This window comes from Spermophilus citellus (genome assembly GCF_964194105.1).
Source record: "Spermophilus citellus genome assembly, chromosome: 8".
Taxonomy (NCBI): Eukaryota; Metazoa; Chordata; class Mammalia; order Rodentia; family Sciuridae; genus Spermophilus; species Spermophilus citellus.
In genome coordinates this window covers 48,317,268-48,339,059 of record NC_138189.1, presented here as the reverse complement: position 1 = coordinate 48,339,059, position 21,792 = coordinate 48,317,268, and the positions used below count along the sequence as shown (strand labels likewise).

Genomic DNA, 21,792 nt, shown 5'->3' with positions numbered 1-21,792 from the left:
AAATCCCAGCAATTGGGACTTAGCCAAGAGAAATCAGATTAGGAAATTTTCTAGTGTAGACTGAGCAGCTCAAGATGCTTAACGCTACTATATACTGTCTGCACATTTTAATTACAAATCCAATGATTTAATACACAGTCTTTTGTTTTAGGCAACTAAGACTTATACTTTCAGCACTTCTAAATGAGGTAAAGAAAAAAATATGATTTTAAAACAAATAACACTCCTAATTGCAAACCACTACTGAAAAGTAGAACAGTGAGAGGGCTGAAAGCCATATTGTTGTGTTTGTTAAAGGGAGATATTCACATGGAATTAAAAGAATCTGATCTGTACCCAGGGAATGTGCTTAGTTCAGAAATCCATTTTGTTGATTGATTTGGCAATCAGTGATTACCTTTGTCACCTTCAGTCACAGGTCATTTTACAGTCTTCTTCTGTGAATTGGGTAAAATTAAACATCTACAAAGACTCAAGGTATTGATTGTCTTACATCCCAAAGGTAGGGAAGTGAAACCACCAAAAAACATTTTCTCTAAAAACCTCAGCTCCCTTGAGGTTGTTGCATTCAGATACTTACTACCACCTTGTTAGGTTTGTATATGATTTCAGTGTGTCCTTAAAAGTTTCAAGGAAGCTTGGTTTCCAATATGGCAATGTAAACAGGTTGTGGATCTTTCAGAAGTAAAAACTAGTGGGAGGGAATTAGGCTGTAGAAAGCTTCACCCTTGGCAGGGATTCAAGTAGTAGTTCTTGTACTTAACTCAACCTTGAGTTACTTCTCAAGGTTGTTTTAAAAAGAGGTTTTTTTTTTTTTTTTTTTTTTTTTAAAGGAAGTTCTTACTAAAAAAAGAAGGTTGTTATAAAAAGAGCAAGCCTAATCTCTTCCCTTGATTTGGATTCCTGACTTGCCATTTGATCCCTTCTGTATTCATTCCCGCCATGCTGCCAATTGCTGTGAAATGATGTGAAAAGGGAGCCACTGAAATAACCATTGCCATCTCTGTTGAACTTTCTATCTCCAACAATGAGCTAAATAAATCGTTTTTTCTTTTCAACTACTCAGCCTCAGGTATTGGACTATAGCAACAGAAAACAGACTAATATACAACCTGTATTCCTTCTTACTATTATCCGCAGATCTCCTCTTTTGTCTATCTTTTCACTACATGTCACCTGTTTCATGTCCATGCTTTAACAAACCTAGATCTTATGATCTCTTACTTTCTCTTTCCTCCTTAATGATTTAAAACACACATACACACACAAATAAAATCACACTTGAGTAGCTGAATATTGCTGGAGAAAAGCACACAACCACAATTACTAAAGATAAACTAAATACATAAATACAAAAGTCTAATGGCACTTAACAATGTCTAACAAACCAATTATACTTCCCCAGTACAAATGCTTTCCCATTCTTCATAAAGAATATTTCTCATCTTCCTTCCACCTAAACCTCTTTTTCATTCCAACTCCTACAGCTGAATATTGCATCCTATTTCCTTAAAAAAAGAAAAGAAAAGAAAAGAAAAAACAGAAATAATCTAACAGTTGCAGACACTTTGGTGCCAGACATCTCAAGTCCTTGTACAGTTCCTGAATTTATCCCCTGGCTACTGCTGCCTTCCACACTTTGCTCCTATGACATCATGTTTTTATATTACCTGACTCTTTTCTGAGATGTCTTTAGCAGAACAACATACTTCTTAGGTGATTTCAGCCAGTAATTCATAGTAAATACTAGTAACTCTAAAATCTCTGTCTCTAATACTGACAATAATGCTGAGACATTAAGACTCCTGATAACTACATTGTGCTAATCAGATTTTATATTCATAAATATAAATATTTAAAATATTCACATGCTACCAAACTGTGGTCTTGAGGTGAGTTAGCCTCTCAAAAATCTCAAAGGATTATTGCACAGATTAAATAAATTAACATATGTAAAGAATTTAGACTAGAGCCTACTACATAGTAAAACTTCAATACTTTAAGTATTCTTATTAAATACAGTATTTCAAATAGATATTTAAAAACTTTAATTGATGTTTTATCAAGTATAGCAATTATACCTGATTTGAGGGTAGAACCATAGAATACTTGTCCTTTATTTTTGTAGGGGCTGGGGATGTGGCTCAAATGGTAGCGCATACACAGGGCGCTGGGTTCAATCCTCAGCACCACATACAAATAAAATAAAGATGTTGTGTCTACCGAAAACTAAAAAATAAATATTTAAAAATTTTCTCTCTCAAAAAAAATCAATAAATCTCAACTGTCAAATTTGTATACCTAAAATCATTGTAGTAAATAAAAATTTCAATTTAATGTTATTTTAAAGAAATATATATTAGGATAAAAAAACTTTCTCCTAGTTGATTCTTGTTATAGTAACCAGGGAAAACTCTTGAAAGCCTAGGATATTATGATTAAATCTCAATGAGATTTCTTGTTTACTTAATTCAGCCTTAGGAAGAAATAAAATTTTCCACATAAGAATTTGAAGAACTGTAGTAATAAGTAATATACTAAACAAAAATTGACTTCTGCATTAAAAATATGGCTCAGAAATAATTAGAAAGTGATTTAATGTGGTTCAGGGCAGACAACCCCCAAAATTTGGTACCAAGCTTGGCATTTGGGAAATCAGCAGAATAGGAAGGTCTTTCTGACCTTCTGACCCTTTTCTCCTGAAGCACACCATAAAGGAATTATCTGGCCTTCCTCTCTTAACTGCATAATAAGACCCTTATTCCTGACTTATACTCCCTATACACAGAGTAACACATTAGGAATAGAACTTCCTAATCCTCAAAGACACAAGGATGCCAAGAAAAATTTGAACAAACAGGCTTGATAAATTCCTCTTGGCTTATTACCACTATGAAATGCTCTTTTGTCCTCCAATCATATTTTTCTACATCTGTTATGTTATGGTTTGGATATGAGGTATCCCCTAAAAGCTCCTGTTAATGCAGAAATATTTAGAGATAAAATAATTGGATTATGAGACCTATTCAGCCCATCCTAATTTGAATGGATAGGGTGGTTACTGTAGACAGGTGGGTCATGGCTGGAGGAGATGGGTCACTGGGGGTGTGCTTTAGAAGGATACAACTTCCCTGTGGCCTCTTCTCCCATCCTTTGGCCCCTTCTCATGACCCATGATGAACTGAGCAGTCTTCCTCCATCATTCTCTTCTCCCATGATGTGACACTTCCACTTGGCCCAGAGTGATGATATCAATCATTTATGTGATCAGGGACAGATAGATGTGAGAGGTGGGAACATGAGATTAAGGGAATAAATCTGTAAGAGCAGGTTCCAATTAGAGCTAATCAGCCAAAGCCACTTAGAGTTGTCATGGCAGTAGGAACTCAAAAGTCTGATATCATCCTGCTGTCATTCAAAAGTCAAAAGGTGGACCTGTGTGGAACTCTTTGGAAACTTGCCTGGGAACCTCCAATAAAAGTAGAGGGCAGGAGAGGTTCACTGTCCTTCTGAGAGGATCCACTGACTCACTTATCCCTTTCCCCCTTTCCTAACCCTTCTAATAAATTCATGCCTGTTACTCTGAGAGAGCTCTGAAATCTTTCTGACTTGATTGCAAAAATTGGAGTTTGAAGGGGGGCATTTATACTTCCTCAGTTTCCAAGAAGATCCTAGTCCCATAACATATGGACTGAGACTTCTGAGGCCAAGGGCCCCAAATAAACATGCTTTTTATAAGTTATTCTTGTGGGGTATTTGGTCACAGCAACAAGTAACTGATGAAAATAATTCACTTCATGAAACTTTGTTTTTAAAAAATGCACAAGTTTTCCTGTTTTGTTGGTTATCTATTTCTGAAGGTTTCCATGTCATGTAAAATTTGTATTAAATAAACCTGTATGCTTCTCTCTGCCTAACCTGTATTTTGTTATGAGGGTCTCACCATGAATCTAGCAGTAGGTAAGAAATCTTTTTCCTCTACAAATTCAAATTTTCATTTACATTTAGAATTTGGAGTTTACGGTAACAAATATTATTCCATATAACTTCTCATGAGGTGGATCTATATAAAAATAAACATGTTAAAAGTTTACGAAATTTTTTGGGGACAGTAACTTTTTGTTTCATGTAGAGTGCATGAGATTCAATTTTATAACTTGAAACTAAACAGTATGCTCCTAAGTATATGTATCCATTTGAACTTTTATTTTGAAAAGCTTAAAATACAAGGAAAATAAATAGCAATTACCTTAAAAATTAATAGCAGCAAAAAGATAAAAGCACAAGTTTTTAAGACATTATCTCCAAATCATAATTAGATTTTTTAAAACTAATTATTTAAATGATGTCAATAAGAGCAATTACAAACAGTAGAATTTTACCTCACAAATAATTTGGGGACAGATGAATTATAATAATTAAATGTTTCAATTTTCATAAGACTTCATTAAATTTTCATTTTGTAGATATATCCACAGTAGTCTATTAACAATAGAAAATTAGACTCAATTTTTTAAAAAACTTTTTCAGAGATTAGAAATTAGAATGATAATTCTTTCAGGAAAACAATACTCATTTTTTTTTTTTGTTCCAGGGATTGAACCCAGTAAAGGGTCTTGTTGAGTTGCTTAGGGCCTCTCTAAACTGCTGAGTTTATGAATGGCTTTGAATTCTCCATCCTCTTGTTTCAGCCTCCTAGGCTGCTGGGATTACAGGTGTGCACCACCATGCCTGGCTCAACTAATTTTTTATTAACATAATGTAGGGCTACTCATTTTTAATGAAACATACAAGTAGTATATGCTCATTATACTAAATTCTGAAAACTCAAAAGGGCAATGCTCTCATAAAAAATAAACATTTAGTCTTTGTCTCTGTTGCCTGGTAAAGAGCTCCTAAAACCTTGGGAATCTCAAGTGTCTTCTGAATGCTAATGAGATAACTCAAGGTGTGTTTGTGGGTGGAGGTGGACTGCTAAGTACTAGTCTCAGTCCAAGCCACCATTGAAGGGTTAGAACTTGCCACCTATATACAGTCCCTCATGTCTCCCTTAAATTCCCACTCCATCACCAGGCAAGAGAGGGGAGCTGGAGATAGTATACAATAATCTGTGGCCAATAGTTTAATCTCTCATGACTAAAATAAAAAAAAATTCCTATAAAAATGCCAAAGGATGGGATTTGAGGAGCTTCTGGATTGATAAACATATCCATAAGCCTGGGAAAGAGAGGGCATGCAAGTTGGCCCTCTTCTGCCATACAGTGCTGTATACACTTTTTCCATTTGACAGTTCCTGAGTTTCATTTTTTTTAAAATAATAAAACTGTACTCTTAAGGACAGCATGTTCTGTGAGTTGTTCTAGTGAATTACTGAACATGAAGAGTGTTGATGGGGACTCCTAATTTATAAATTATAACCAAAAGTGTGGGTATGCTGGGCACTTCATTTGCAATAGGTGTCGGAAGTGAGGGCAGTCTGTGAAGCTGAGCCCTTAACTGTGGATTCTGTGCTAACTCTGTGAGAGTTAGTGTCAGAACTGAATTGAACCCTTGGACATCTAGTTGGTACTGGTGCACAGGTTGCTGTGTGGAAAAATGACATGTATTTGGTACCTTAAGTGGTGATGGGAAATATCATGCAAATACATAAAAATGAGCATATGAAATGACACTAAGTTATTACCAACTTTTTAGTACAATTATATTTAGTCTATTTTCCACATATATAACTATTTCTTTGAAACAAAAACATTCATTTATATCTAAAAATTATATTAGCTCACATCCATCTTATAAATTATGCTTAGTACAATTTTATAAAATATTGCTTTCTATTTTATATTTTGGAAGAGAGCTAAATTATTTTAAGGTATCAATATTTATCTGATCATTACTTGAAAGAAAAGGAATTTTGTGACTTAGAATTTTTTAAAAATTTTTAAATATTTTTTTCCAGTTGTAGTTGGACACAATACCTTTATTTTATTTATTTATTTTTTTGTGGTGCTGAGGATTGAACCTAGAGCCTCGCACATGCCAGGTGAGTGATCTGCTGCTGAGCCCCAGCCCCAGCTTAGTAATTTTTTTGGTGATTTTTTTGCAAACTGATAACTTATTAATTTTATTTCTTAAATTCATAAAATTATACAAAAAAGTTACTAAACACGCTTGCATGTAACAGATTTGTATTTGCTAACAATGTCTTTGGACTTTTGCATCTTCCATATAGAATATATAATATAAATATACACATATGTAAATATGTACATGTATTCATACATACATAATACTGATATAAGTAGATTTTATAATCAGAACATTAATTAATTTTATAACCATTACACATATATTAACATATGAAATTGAAAGCAAAAAATAAAGAAATAAAAACAATATTGTAATAATTATATTTTCAAGCTTACCTAACTTTGTTTTCTAGGCAGATAAATGTTTATGAACATACTGAGCACTTATTATTTATGAGTCATGATAATTTATTGCATTATTGTAAAATGAAACACCTGCTAGTTAATGAGTTAGCAGTACTCAGTCATAATATCATCACATAATAGATGAAGTGTTCTGCCTGTGCTCGTTATTGAAGAACAGCCTCCACTATACACTTTATCCCATATTCCCTTGCCTACTTAAATTTAAAATTAATTAAATTTAGATATCGTGCAACTTTTCTTCACTCTTCATGATCAACAAATATTCTATTCTTATCAAATAAAGGAATAAGCTATAATACATCTCATGCTTAAAAACTAACCAATAAACAAACAAAACACCTTCCTGCACCTGACATTTTCTCCAGCTATTACATTTCTGAGCTCTTATTTATAAAGGCTTGAAAAAAGTTGCCTTTGTATGTGTTTTTAACTCTTCTCTTCCCTTTTCCCCTTGAATTCACTCATATAAGGCTTCACAAGCTTTACCAAAACAGCCTTTGTCAAGTTCACCAAAGACCTCCATGTTACCAAATTCAGTGGTCAAGACTAAATTCTCATCTAATTTGAAAACTTGATTCACTTACCTCCCAGGATTTCTTGCTTTCTTCCTCTATATCAACTGCTGCTACTTCTGAATCCACTATGCAGGTTTGGCATCTCTAAGATCTCCATAAATTGAAGTGCCAAAGTGTTACGCTCTATGGTCCTCTTATATTCTGAGTCTACTCTCAATCCCATTATCTTAACTAGCCTCGGCATTTTAAAATAAAGTCTACTCTATCCCATTCTTCCAAGGTTGTAGGCAGTAGCAGATTCTTCATGGATTTGAGGAATGGACAAGGAGAGGATTTGGAGAATTAGAAAGAATTTGGATTTGTGGACTAGAGCATACACATGCCTTTGAGGCCCCGCACAGTATAGAATCCAGCTGAGAGTAGGGAGAGAAGGAAAATAAGCAATGGGCTAGGAGTTACATCTTGGCACTGAAGCCCAAAAAGTTGAAGGATTCCAAATTCACTCCTAACTGTCTTAATAGTTTTTAAAGGTCTGTCAAAAAGGGAGGTTAATACTTGTTTTAATTATTATTTTGTTATTTAGTTTCCTAAGCTCCATAATTAATGATGATGTCCCCATCCCACCCAGAGGCACTGAACTAGTCTCCTTTGCCAGATCTTTGTCTTCTTACAGTAGGGAGTCATGTGATTTGGACTTGTGATGCAGGTAAGGGTGTTTGGAAGAAGTTTCTACCTTGACCATACATCAGTGAGAAAAGAACATAAGAACTTGTTTTCTTTTTTTTCCTGTCTTTGAAAACAGCTGCTGAATGATATGTTACTTGGAGCTGAAAGAGTCATCTTTGGACCACAGGATGACACAATAAACGGCAAAGCCAACATGCTGAAGATGATCAAAGCCTGTAAGGGCATAGGTTCTTGCTGCCATTATTGAGCTTTGGAGTCAACTCTAGAACAACCTCTTCTTGGATTTCATGTTCCATAAATCATGACCATCCTTATGATTTAGGTATTTGTATTTTCAGAAGTAACCGTCTCAACAGATACATACTTTCTAGTGACTAGTAAGAGGAACTCATTGAGCTGGAAAATCATTGCAAACTTTTTACCATATATCATTTTCACTATTTTATGTTTTTGAAACCATCTCACTTTTCTTATTTTAATGTTTTAAAAGGAAGTATATAACTGCCATAAATAAAAATACAGAATAATTTGATTTGCCAATTTAGAAAGTAATAAAGATGTATAAAATGAAGTCATTGTTGAAAATAAGTAAAACATAGCAACTCTAAGTGCAAAAAGTTAAAATTTATACACTGAGGACTCCAAGTTGTATCTCCAGCTTTCATCACTTCTACTGCCTACTCAAAATGTGCACTAAGATATCTAGTAAGTTACTTGATTTAAAAAAAAAAAAATCTGTTCCATCTGTAAATGCATTTCCATCATGATTTTCTTCATATCAGCAATAACTTAATTAGTTTCCCAGGCTAAAACCATTGAAGTCCACTCAATTTTTTTTTCTCTTAGGGTTTATATAAAATCAATGAATGAAATTTATAAGTTCTATCTTCATAATTTTAGTACTTTTAGGAGCTAAGAGTTTAGCTCAGTGGCAGATGACATGCTCAGCATGTGAGGGGACCTGGGTTCAATTTGACCAGGACACCACTGTCCCCCCAAAAGGAACACTTCTGACTTATGAAATAAATGAATGAACAATTAAATATAAAATTCAAATCCACATTACTACATTAAAAATTAAGTAAAATATATGAATAATAAGGAACACAAATATTATTTAATTACAACTATTCTCAGACTTCTTCCACTCTTCTGAAAACTCATGCTTAACTATTTTCAGGAGAAAAACTACAGTCTTATGAATTGGTAATTAAGACTAATTCTGATTTTCGAGTTTTCTTAGTTTTTACATTCCTGGTGGAATATAAAAGTAATCTGAGTACAAGCCGTATTAAAAGAACAAAGGGGCTGCTCATTTTTATAGTAGCATTATTTACAAGACATTTCCCCCTTAGGTATTCTTTCAGTTTTTCTCATCCTTAGACAGCAATTACTCTCCTATATCTGATATCAACCTAATTATTTTTGAGAAAACTTAAACAATAGTTGGGTGTCAAGTTGTGGTGCACAACAGTTCCAGTGTACCTATGGCACTTATCCTTCAAACTATTTTTCTCAAATGTCAGCTTTCAGTTTATGAATAGAGGGATGCATAAAATACTGATTCCTAAAAAGATAATATAGGAATTTTAGTGCATTTTAACAAAAACCTTAAAAAAAACAGACCAGTATTTTTTTTACACTTTAGGATACTGAAAACAAAACAAAAACACCAAAAAGTGCACACTGCAATGAGAGACTGGCAATACACCTGCTGAATACACATTCTTGTGAATCAGTGGTTGAAATTGCCCCCCCCCACAAAGTAGTGATGGTTAAATGCTTGTAAAAGCTGAATTTAAGGTAATCACCAAAGAACTAGCTATCCTAGAAAGGTCTCAACTTGTTTGAAGCAACTTAGTGATGTTATAACAATCCAAAGAATTACAGTGTTGTTTGGATTGTATCACTCTTCAAATATGCCTGATATTTTTGATAATATTAAGGCACATTTCCAGTTATGTGCAGCCACCCAGCAAGAAAATGAAAGAACACCAGGAAAAATGTGGTAACAAACATTGTATTCACTTTCAGAATCCTCTTAAAGTCTATTTTATCTTATAATAATGAATAAGGTAAACTACAATTGGTTTGACTTTTGGCTCTGAGCACTAAGGAATTCATAGAATATATCAGTATTGAGAAGAATATTTCATTAAAATCAGGTAAACACATTTTTGGTGTATCATGTTCACCTAATTTTTTTAGGAGCCATAACAATTTTTAAACAGCATTTCTAAATATTTAAAATAATTAGAAGTCTGTGAAATTTTAATTTTAATTTGTACTTGTGAGGGTGAAATGACCTATAAATAAAATCAATTATATAGAGAAGTTAAAAATTTTTTAAAAGTTTGCATGGACTATTTTGAGCTCCATTTTTAAAAAACAAAATCAATATTTCAAAGTTTTTTTCAGTAGCTAATAGTTTAATAAGAATGTCGTAATTTTTTTCTCAAAATTCATCTGGAAAACTATGAAGATAAACATTTTTATCAATTCCAACTCCAAACTAGATTTACTGTTTTCAAAAGAGTTGGAACTTTTTTTAGGTTATTACTCTCAGTACAGTTTAAAGACAAATTTGAATGTAGCCTACATATATATTTACATAAAGGCTATCTATATCTTTTTTAAAAGATTGTTCATTTTAATTAGGTATGTATAACAGCAGAATGCATTTTGATTCATTGTACACAATTGCAGCACAACTTTTCATTTCTATATTTCTACACGATGTAGCATCACATCATATGAGCAATCATAAACATACCTAGGGTAATGATGTCCCTCTCATTCCACCATCTTTCTTGCCCCCATGCACCCTCCCTACCCGCCTCCCTTTTGCCCAATCAAAGTTCTTCCATTTTTCCCATGCCTCCCCCTCCCCCATTATGGATCAGTATCCACTTATCAGAGAGAACATTCAGCTTTTGGTTTTTTGGGATTGGCTTACTTCGCTTAGCATGATATTCTCCAACTTCATCCATTTACCTGCAAATGCCATAATTTAATTCTCTTTTAAAGCTGAGTAATATTCCATTGTGTATATATATCACAGTTTTTTATCCATTAATCTAATGAAGGAAATCTTGATATATTAATATGAATGAAAAATATAAGCATTAAAATACTCTCATAAGAATGTTGTATTTTTCAAGATTATGTTTATTTGCTTTTTTGCCTTCATTTCTTCAGATCCAAAACACCTTAACTCCATAACTTATTAATATAATACTCATCGAGCTGAATTATTTCTACTTAATTGTTTCTACCAACATTTAGAAACACAGTCCTCAAAGTAAATGTTACCTTCTTAATAAATAGAGTAAGTTATGGGTATTGTTAAGGCTTAAAATTTCTCTATTTGTCCCTGAAGCTATTCAAAAGCCCTCTTAGATTTATTTACATGTGGCAGGTGTCCAAGCTCACAGAGGAAGCTTTTTCCCGCTTCCTTTCAGACCTGTCTACAGAACCTGCTATTTATTAATCAAATGAGCATTTCACCCCTGGAGCCAATTCTTTCATAATAGGATAAGTTTGTCTTAAAAAGATAAAGCATCATATCATGCATAATTTTTAATGACACCATATGGTAAACAAAGCTAGTCATATTCTAATGGGATTTTGAAGGGAGTGTGAGTAAAGCTTCACTGTGAAAAATACAAAGAAATAAAGGGAGCAGAGTATTTCCAAATGGAATGGTTAAAAATAAGCAAACCATCCTATATGAGTACTAAATTAATGCTTTACCTATGTGTGACATTTAATGTCACAAAACTCTACAAAATGGATATACTTATTCCCAATTCAGAGTAGAAACTGACTGAGGGTGTGATAGAATTTGCCAAGGTCATACAACCATCATAGGATGGAAAAGAAATTCAAACCCAGGTGAGTCAGATGCTTAAGATCCTATTTCAAAATAAAATAAAAGGGCTAGGGATATAGCTCAGTGGTAGTGCACATCCCTGGCATGCATAAGGATGTGGGATTAAACCCCAGTACTGTTAAGAAAAAATGTTTTAAATATTTTTAACAATAAATGTGGGTAATTACAGAAACAACTTTTAAAGGTAAATATCAAGTATTCTAGAAGCTTCTTATAAATTCAAGGTTTACATGTCATCATACTATAATTCCATCTGGCAACAATTCATTAATTGTTTTGTTCATATTTACATACATTATTTTTAATTAGGTTAGATTTCCGCTATAACCACTGAAAGTTCCAATTTCAATCTTTGAGAAACTCAACTAAAAAATTCAAATGAATTACCTCTTTCCCCTAAGTATAATTACTTATTCTGATGAAGAGAGACAAATGACAAGTAAGCAGTCAGCAAATGGACATGTGCTATTCAATTTAATTACTTTTTTAGATAAACCTGAGATTTGGTATACTTTATTTCCTTTGTAATCATGTTACTATCATACTTCATTCTATTGTTTATTTTATTTGAGAGTATATCATTAATATAGCAATGAGTCAGCAAAACAAATGTTCTCTGTTAACATGAAAGGGATTTATTATGATGTCCCTGAAGTTAGTTTAGAATAAAAGAATAATTATGTTATTTTTGAAAATAATGAAATAATATTTAAATTACTTTGGCTAAACAGGAGTCAGTCATGCATAGTGTCAGGGAAGAAAAAAATCAATAGAGAAACAGCAGAGATCCGACTTGGGCAAAAGAGAGCACACCTAGAGCAGCCAAAGGTCCATGGCACAAAATGAAGGTAAAGAAGAAAGGGGGTATCAGATCAGGAAGGCTCAATAAGCTGTGTTGGGACTGTGGACTTTAAGAGTAATGGGACTCTTTGAGGAGATTTACCCCAAATACTTGCATGATTAGATTTAATGTTTTCAAGAGATCTCTCTAGCTAGTGAGAGCAGGAGCAAGAATCTGAGTAGAGAAATTAGACCATTGCCATGATGTTGCCAAAGAAGAGAGTAGCTTAAAGCAAATGCTAACAAGAAAAATAAGGAGAAACAAGAATATTTTAGATAAAGGAGGTGTGTGTGTGTGTGTGTGTGTGTGTGTGTGTGTGTGAAAGAGAGAGAGAGAGAGAGAGAGAGAGAGAGAGAGAGAGAGAGAGAGAGAGAGAGAGAGAAACTATCAAGAGCAATAAAGATTTGATGAATGAATTATTTTAGAAAGACTTCCCAAAGACCTTATATTTGAAGTTTTTTCTTCAATATACTGAACATGTGGTCCATGTTATTCATCACTTTACAAAAATACATTTAAAAAACTAAAAATAAAACCCCAAAATAACGAAAACAAACTTTTATGCCCTTTCATGTTTACTAAATGATAAAAAAGTAAAGATTTACAGATAAAATAAAACTTTATCTTTAAAACACTCACACAGCACTCATATCATGTCCAAACACATTTTATATAGATAATTTTTCTTGTTAAAAAAGTATAGATTTTATGTTTTGGCCAATATTTAAAATTATTTTTATTCTTAAATACTAATTTTCTTCTTGGTTGTATCCTTTTGATTTCTTTCCAACCAATTCTTAAATAGTTAATTAAAAGTATTTAAGAAAATGAATTATCCTTCAGAGTTTGGAAAATATTAAGGAATATTTTCTTGACATGCCTTTCAAATCTCTCTTCAGTAATTCTCCTTAACCTGCAGAAGACCATCTTTCTTACTTTTTTGATGAAAGTATGTAGAAATCCCTTAAGTTACTCACAGTCCTACACTGTTCTATCACAGTACCACTTCTATTTTTATTTATTTCTTCCATTCTCAGTGGAAGAAGTCTCTCCTAGTTTGGTGGAAGTGTTCTTCCTGGAATACAGCTGGAGTAGAAATGCTCTTTCATGGTTCTAGATGCATACCCTTCATTAATTCAAGTCATAACTACAGTGATTCCATTACTTCCTTGCTTATATTCTTAACCTTCCTCAATGGTTCTTTCTCATCAGTATACCCTTATTCATGTTTCTTCCATCTAAAACCATTCTCTATACTCCAACAACTATCCGATTTCTCTCCTTGTGAAATTTTTGAGAAGCATCATCAGAACCTCTTTATAGTCCTCTGTTCATTTGATAATCAGTTCACTTTCATTATTGTACCATTGTGAAGATGAAAAGAAGACTCAGCAAAGTTAAACACTTTCCAGATGCTATAAAAAAGCAAATAATTTAGAATTCAAATCAAGATATTCTCATTTAAGATTTTACTTTGCTGTATAATATAAAGCTTGATGCCATCAATGCCATTAAATGTAATTATTGACTTTTGTGTATTTGACTGCTCTTTTAAACATTAATATCAACCCACATTACCCAAATAAATGCACATAAATGATGAACAAATTAATCCTTTAAAATGTTTGTCCGTACAGTACAGAGCACAAGTTCTAAAGTTCAGGGTAAGTTAAGGTCTTTACCTTTCCAAAACTGGACAAAAAGTTAAGAAATTCCTAAAAAGAATACTTGAAGAATAGGTCAAAAATGAGCCAATTTTCTAATTTTTGACCTGACAGAATATGTTACATAAATATCAAAGTTCATTAACTTCTTTCTGATGGTACTTTAAAAAATAACAAATGATAATTATTGTTTTTAAAATGTAATTTATACCAATTTGAGAAAAGTATGACGTAATAAAGAAAATATATTTTATGTGGCTATTTAACTTATCTAAATTCAGTAGAAACAGTGAGTGTATGGTACTAACACTGTATTTTGGAAAGAAAGTTTAATTGCACATAATTCAATAATATTATGATGATTATCTCAACAAACCAAAATTAGGAATTACAAAGGTTACTAATCCTAGTAGATAAATCCTAGTTTGTGCCATGATTTTTTATTTTTCCACTTAATATCAATAAATTTGTCACTGACACATTTAGTGTATTATGCTTTTCTATAAACACTCATTGAGGAACTGCTATACGGATCAGAAACTACGTCAGAAAGTGAATGTAGAAAGATGGAAAATGGGTGACATAACTGCTGTCTGAAGTTGTTTAAGGATAACGTCAATAGCATACAAAAGTCACAGTTGATCTCACGAAACTTCTCAAAAGATATTCATTTAATGAAATTATTTATCTAAATTAATACACAATATAGGCAAATTATATGAAATGCAATTTGAACTTATGATATCAAGGATAAATGGCTAATGCACATCTCAAAATTACTATCTTTCTCAAATGTTGGGAACTCTAAGTAAAGATGAATTTTTTTGCTATACTAGGAATTCGACTATTTTTTCTTAGAAAATGTAAACCAGCTACTTTTTGTGTAAATCAAATTCTCAGTAGTGTTAAAAAGTAAGGTAAACATTTTCATATCTCTACATGGTTAGGACTTTCTGAGCATAGAAAATGGAATTCAGTGTAAAGGACAAAGTTTGAAAATGAAAAGATGATTGAACAGAACGAAACTTCTGGAGAGAGTTACCTTCTAGGAGTTGCATTAATATTTCAAAGAGGATAAAGCACTAAGCCATATCTTTATATTTCAAAGAAAAGGTTGGGCATCCCTATTTGAAAATCCAAAATCTGAATGCTACAAAATTCAAACATGATGCTCAAAAATTTTCAGATTTTGGAGTACTTTAGGTTTTTGACTCAGATGAGGGACTTTCAACTAGTGAAGTCTATGAAAATATTCCAAAATTTGAGAAACTTCAAAATCTGAAACATTTCTGTTCCCAAACATTTCAGATTAGGGATCCTCAATCTCACTTGTTTACATTTGGGAGGCTTCTCTCCCTCCCTCAGGAGAGGGGTACAACTAAATAACCGCTCCTATTTAAACAGCAGATTCATAATTTCAGGGGTTTTCTCCCGTGGTGTAAAATTTCCCCTTCTGATACCTGTAGGAACCACCATCTAGACTTGGACACTTTGCCCTGATGGGGAATGTGGAGTCCAGGGTAAACAATGCACTACTGCACTACAAAATCACAGTCTGCCCTGTTCTAGAAGCTTTCTGCTTGTTTTCAGGACAAAGTGAATATAGGTATTAAAAATGTATACTACTTTAAATTAGGGTTTAGAGGGAAGAAGTGTCTTTTTGAAGAGATAACTTCATTATACTTATTTTCAGGTATAACAGTTCACTCCAATAATAAATAAATGGTCAAATACTGGAAAGACAGTACATTGATCTTCAATATCATTTTGCCATATTATTTCGATGCAAGAAAAAGCAGGATAGTATAATAGTACAAATGTAAGGTCATCTGTAGAAAACAAAAATTAAAATCACTTACTTGATGTTATCAAGGCAGCCTGATTCTGGTTTCAGTATAGCAGTATGATGAAACATTTTATACAAAGCAATCCCAAGGAAGATTACATTAAGCTGGAATGCAAAAGGTAATGTTATGCAGCATAACCATGGTAGAAAAAAAAAGCAAGTCTATTCTCTGTAACAAATGAATTGTTCTGGGAAATTTGCTCTCAGTACACTTTTAAAGGAATTGGATCACAGATGACTGCTTAGTATTTTAGCAAAGGCAAGAAGCCAGTTTGGGGAATTGGGATACCACTGAGTTACACAGCACTACTATGCCAAATACACATAAATATAAAATCAGTAGCCATTAGGAAGAGGCTGTGGAAATTCTTAAATAACTTAAAGTCTAGTGTATGTTTTTTTAAAAAAACAACCAACTAAACAAACAAAAAGCAATAATTATTCTAAGAACACTATTTCTGTACTTGAAGCATATCTACAAATTCATTATTTAGGGATACATTTTCAAATGTAATATTATAAAAATACAAATACTAAGATCAACAGGGATCATATTTGAATAGATCATGCCAAAAAATTAGAAAATGCTGATTAATTGCTGATGCTGTAACAAACAAATATTAAATAGAGGGAATCCTCAAGATATTGTTATATAACTGAAACCAGAGAAAATATATGAGTTAGAACAAAACACCCCAGTATAAATTACCTATATTACCTACATGAATACTCTACAGAAAATCACATATTGAATTGTCCTTTACTGCTTGATTGGTTTATATTTTCCACAACTTGGGACTGGTAGGGACTAGGAAAGTCCAATTAAAAATCCCACTGAAATTCTATAATACAGCATCATATTTTTTTTTAAAATCAATCATCTCTAAATTCAAAAAACTATCAAAAGTGAAAGTTAAAAAAATTCATTAGATGATGAAAAGTTTAAACTGACTTCACCTGGTAGAAAAACCTGATCTGTATTGATATAAGGTTGTCCATAGTCATTACTCTACTTGCTCTTACTTTTTCTGCCTTTTATTTTTCTTTTTTCCTGTTAAAATGTTGCTCTTTGATTACAGAGTACTACCTAGCCAGAACTATGAGTAATGGTCAATGTGTTTAATTTGGGGCAACTGCATAATGTCCACTGGAGATGTCATGTAATATGCACTATATGTACCATATTGCCTTTCTAAAGTCTGAAACATTTTAAATTCCAAAATACATCTGGACTTAAAGGTTTCAGATAAAAAAAAATGTAGAACTATATTTTATTCAGTCGTAGGGCTAATATTTTACTTTCAAAATTGAATAACTTTGTATTTTTGTAAACAATGATACCGATAATTTTATCTAAAGTAATATAAATATTAGAAATCAAGATATCATGATATCATGAAACTAAAAATAAAAAGAAAGAATTATTCTAGGATGCATTCCTAATTAAGTTGTACCATTTTTAAATAAAATCCTTCTGAATTTTAAAGATTTAAAAGTTTATATAAAAACAAAACGGGAAGGAATTGTCTGGTATTATCCTACTTTTCCAATTCTTGTCCATTCTCAATTCAAATTATCAAATTATCTTAAAGTAAAAGAATACAAAAAAATCTGTGGTAACCTTTATAGCCACCACTCTTTATCTATAAAAATCAAAGGGATTATGACGAGTTGGACTTCTGAGTAGCAATACATGACATAAACTCTTGCAAATGCTTGTTTTCTTTTCCCACTGATTTTGATGAACTATTTTATAATATACAAGCAGACTATAATGACTGTCTAATTGCTTGAGTTATATAGGGTCAAATAAGTACATGCTTTCCCCAAATTAACCTATGTAAATTAAACATAGTTAGTATAGGGATAGTGAAAGTTTTATTTCTTGACCTGGGAAACACATAGTTAATTAGGAGTTCTCACCATAATTATCAAGGTCGCTGGTCCTATAAAACTCCAAATGAAGTAGGTGTCAAGTCGGAGCCAACATCTGCAATGAAACACAAGGGAGAGAAGCATTCAAGGACTGGGCATGGGACATACATCAAGAGAGAGCAAGTGACAGAGAAGAATGTGAGCTGCAAAGCATTCCACTGGGAGACAGGAAATATTACATTGCTTGTTCATTTAAATGCTGAATTATGTGCCCAATTTCTGACAGCACTATTGATGGAGTAAGATAATTACCCCTGGAGGAAGCAGAAAAAAATGGCAGTGGGCCTTTTTGCTAAGGCTTTTGTGTCTGTCATAGAAACCTCAAAAAAAAAAAAAAAAAAAAAAAAGGAAGAAAAAAAGAAAAGAAAAAAAAGGAAAGAAAAAGCCATACACATAGCCATTAAGACAAGTAGCTTTAAGCTATCCTTTTCTCTCCAATTACGGAGCTACATAACCTGTCTATCAGCCGTCAGGCAAAGTGACATTTTCCTGTCAAGAAGATCTGAGGAAATTCAGTAAAAAAAAGAAATAAATTTGGTTTCAGAAGATTGAAGTTTAATTAGGTTGGGCAGTCAACCTTTGAAAGTTCTCTAGTCTTAAAAAGTGCATTGTTACTGCCCATACTTCTGGGGTTGCAAATGATCCTTAGCATCCCATGAAGTTGATTCATGGTCTAAAAGTAAATTATTAATCACTTAATTTCAGCCACATTTAATACTCCTCCAATTCTTAAAGCCTCTGGGAAATTACATTTCATTCTTCAGGATGACAGGAAGACAAAGTGGAAGTGACTAGTTATAAGAAAGATTAATGTAAAATTTGAACAAATTACATTTGATGTTAAAAATAATATCTTAAATTATTTGCCATTTTGCTATATTGAGGAATAATTAAAAAAAACATCTCCAGTAATACATATTCAAGAGTGTTTTGCTATGTGGTCTAAACCTTCAAATCCTAAGGACTTCAATATTCCTGTGATTATATAAATGTTACTCAAACCTAAGCAATAATAGAATACCAGAAAAGGTATTAAGAGAGGAATCTATAAATACCTATTCATAAATTAATTGATAAACTGTTATCTATTTATGATGAAATGTTATAAAACAGTTTTAAAAAAGAAGTGATCTACATGTCAACACAGTGAATTTTAAAAGTTGAGTAAGCAGTTGAGGATGTAGCTCAGTGGTAGAATGCTTGTTTAGCATGTGCTAGGATCTGGGTTCAATCCTTAACAACACCAAAAAAAGAAAACAAAAGTTGAGTGAAAAAAAAAAAGGTAAGCGGGCTGGGAATGTGGCTCAGGCGGTAGCGCGCTTGTCTGGAATGCGTGCGGCCCGGGTTCCATCCTCAGCACCACATACCAACAAAGATGTTGTGTCCGCTGAGAACTAAGAAATAAATATTAAAAATTCTCTCTCTCTCTCTCTCTCTCTCTCTCTCTCTCTCCCCTCTCTCACTCTCTCTTAAAAAAAAAAAGGTAAGGTGAAGAATCTACATCATATACATATTAAATACACAGATACACACACACGTATATATGGTGCATATATAGACCATATCATACATACACACTATACATATGAATACTACGCACTAATATTTTATAATTTTGATAGATACATTCGCTGCAATAGTTTATTGGAAAGGAAAAAAATCAAAGTCATGTTAGTTGTCATTGCTTACATGAGAGTAGAAAGGATTAGAAGTAGATCAAATTGGCATTATCATAGGGATTACTCTACTGCTAATTGTAAGTATATATGCCAAACTAACAGTTTAAAATCTGAATGATGGGGTCAGTGGTCTTTATTCTGGTTATATATTTTTCACTTTTCTAAAACTTTTAAATTTTTATAGAAAAAATTAAAAGCCAGGTTTTAAGCCAAAATAAGGAAGGGGAGGGGGATTCAGGAAAAGTCAATTTCAAAACAACATCTTGCCTTCCTCTATTAAGTTAAATACATGTAAACTAATTTCAAGAGATGTAAAATTGGCATTCCAATAAGAGACTACCAATTCATATGTTTTACATGAATAATTTGTTTTATTCTAAATAAACATAATAATTGTGCTTGAGAAAATGCATTTAGTGAAGCAATAAATACATGAGTTATTAAGCATTCATTTGTTTAAAGAATCAGTATCCTTTTATTGTGATAGTGTCCAAAAAAGTTGGTCATAGAAAACACAAGAGTGGTGCTGCCTATAGGCAGAAACAAATTGGATGACTTAAAGTGGAAATATGATCATTGTCTTCATTCTACCATATACTACTAAGGATATATTACATTATACCACTCTATTAAAAGGGTATGTGTATGTGTTTGAGTGATATAATATCTCTAGTGGAGAATAGGCAGAACTTCATGGATGTCTCTGGATTCTCAAAAAAAAAGAAGTAGGGACATTTTCTCAAATTAGACTACATACACATACCCACACATACACACACAGCTCAACAATGTTGCTGAAATTATAGCAACATGATACAATAGTAATAATACACTTAAGAATAAATGCTAATAGCATAGCCCTTGTCTGTCAGTAAACAAGTTTTGGAAAGGAAACATGAGAAATGAAGCATATTTTAAGTAAATTCTTTCTATAGAAAAATATGCTTCAAGATCTGAAAATGTCATTTCACAGGTTAAGGACTTATGCAAATAACTTTAATTAAAATATTAGTGACTACAGAATTCAAAAATTTCAAAATTATCCAAAATTATGTTTATATAAAATAATATCATTAAATTGTGGCCATACAAATCTTTGTTTGAAAACAACCTCAGCTTAGCAAATGCTCTATTTGAAAATGTGTTTTCAGCATAATGATATCCCCTAAATGTGAAAGTGAAATTAGAAATTATTTTATTCTTTAAGAAAATTCTTCAATATCTATTTGGTATAATACATTTAAATTCCCTTCAGAATTGAACAGTGAGAGAGGCAATATGAAATACTTAAAATAGTAAATCAGCCCTCCATGAGGGCTGTCTGGGCTTTACTATCTCCTGGAAGACTGTGTGGCAAGAATGCATTTTCTAATTTGATTGCCATATGGCCACACCTGCTGTTGTTTTTGGCTCCATGCTGGCTTCCTCAAAGCTTTGTCTATTTTATCTTTTTCCCATTTACCTACCTTAATAATTTGCATGATTCCTGCCCCATTTCATTGTGCAATATTGAAACAATTCACCTTGGCTTTGAAGTGAAGACAGGTTTTATATGGGATATATATACACACACACACACACACATACACACACACACACACATTAGCAGTGGTGTTTGCTTTACTTTCTACTGTCTTAAATATAACCAACACACACACACACACACACACACACATTTATACACATATATGTGCCAGGGCACGTATATTCCACCTCATAATATTCTATCAATCTGGCCACTAAGTATCATTTGAACACAATTCAACATGTGGTTACTGGTTAAGAGAAGACCATGTCAGATTATTAGACAAAAATAGAGAAACATTTTATCACACTAAAAAAAGTAAATCAGCTTACAAATGACCAAGTATTCCTGCTATTGAAAAATAATGTGGTTTATCTGAAACATATCTTCCAAATAACATTGAACTTGTAAAATTAGTAATTTTGATAGGTCACTCTTGTTTGATTTTTAAAATATACCTCAATTTCTCTTTTAAACATAAAATCTAATCAGAATACATGGGATCTATACATCTTATTTTTTTTAAAGTGTTATAACAAAAGATATGCCCTAGGGTTGAAAAACTAAATGCATTATGACCACACAACATCTTTATTTGAATGCTAAAATCTTTTCAATGTCAAGTATATATTAGAATTCAAAGGAGAACTTGTCATATAACACAGACCTTGACTTGTCTTTTGCTTCATTCATACAATTCACATATATGTCATTTAAATTATTTCTACAGCATTTTTTTCAAATACTAAAAGCAAC

At 32.5% G+C, this 21,792-nt stretch overlaps 1 protein-coding gene across 2 annotated transcripts in view; it reads right to left on the bottom strand.

Annotated features, from left to right (window-relative positions):
- Positions 1 to 21,792, bottom strand: part of ADGRL3 (adhesion G protein-coupled receptor L3) — a 788,620-nt gene that overhangs the window by 54,974 nt on the left and 711,854 nt on the right. For both annotated transcript variants that reach the window (XM_081302961.1, XM_081302962.1), the window contains 2 exons: positions 17,821 to 17,887; positions 15,911 to 16,002 (listed from right to left, as the gene is read on the bottom strand). In XM_081302961.1, the coding sequence (XP_081159087.1) occupies positions 15,911 to 16,002; positions 17,821 to 17,887 (159 nt within the window). The remainder of the gene's footprint in view (positions 1 to 15,910; positions 16,003 to 17,820; positions 17,888 to 21,792) is intronic.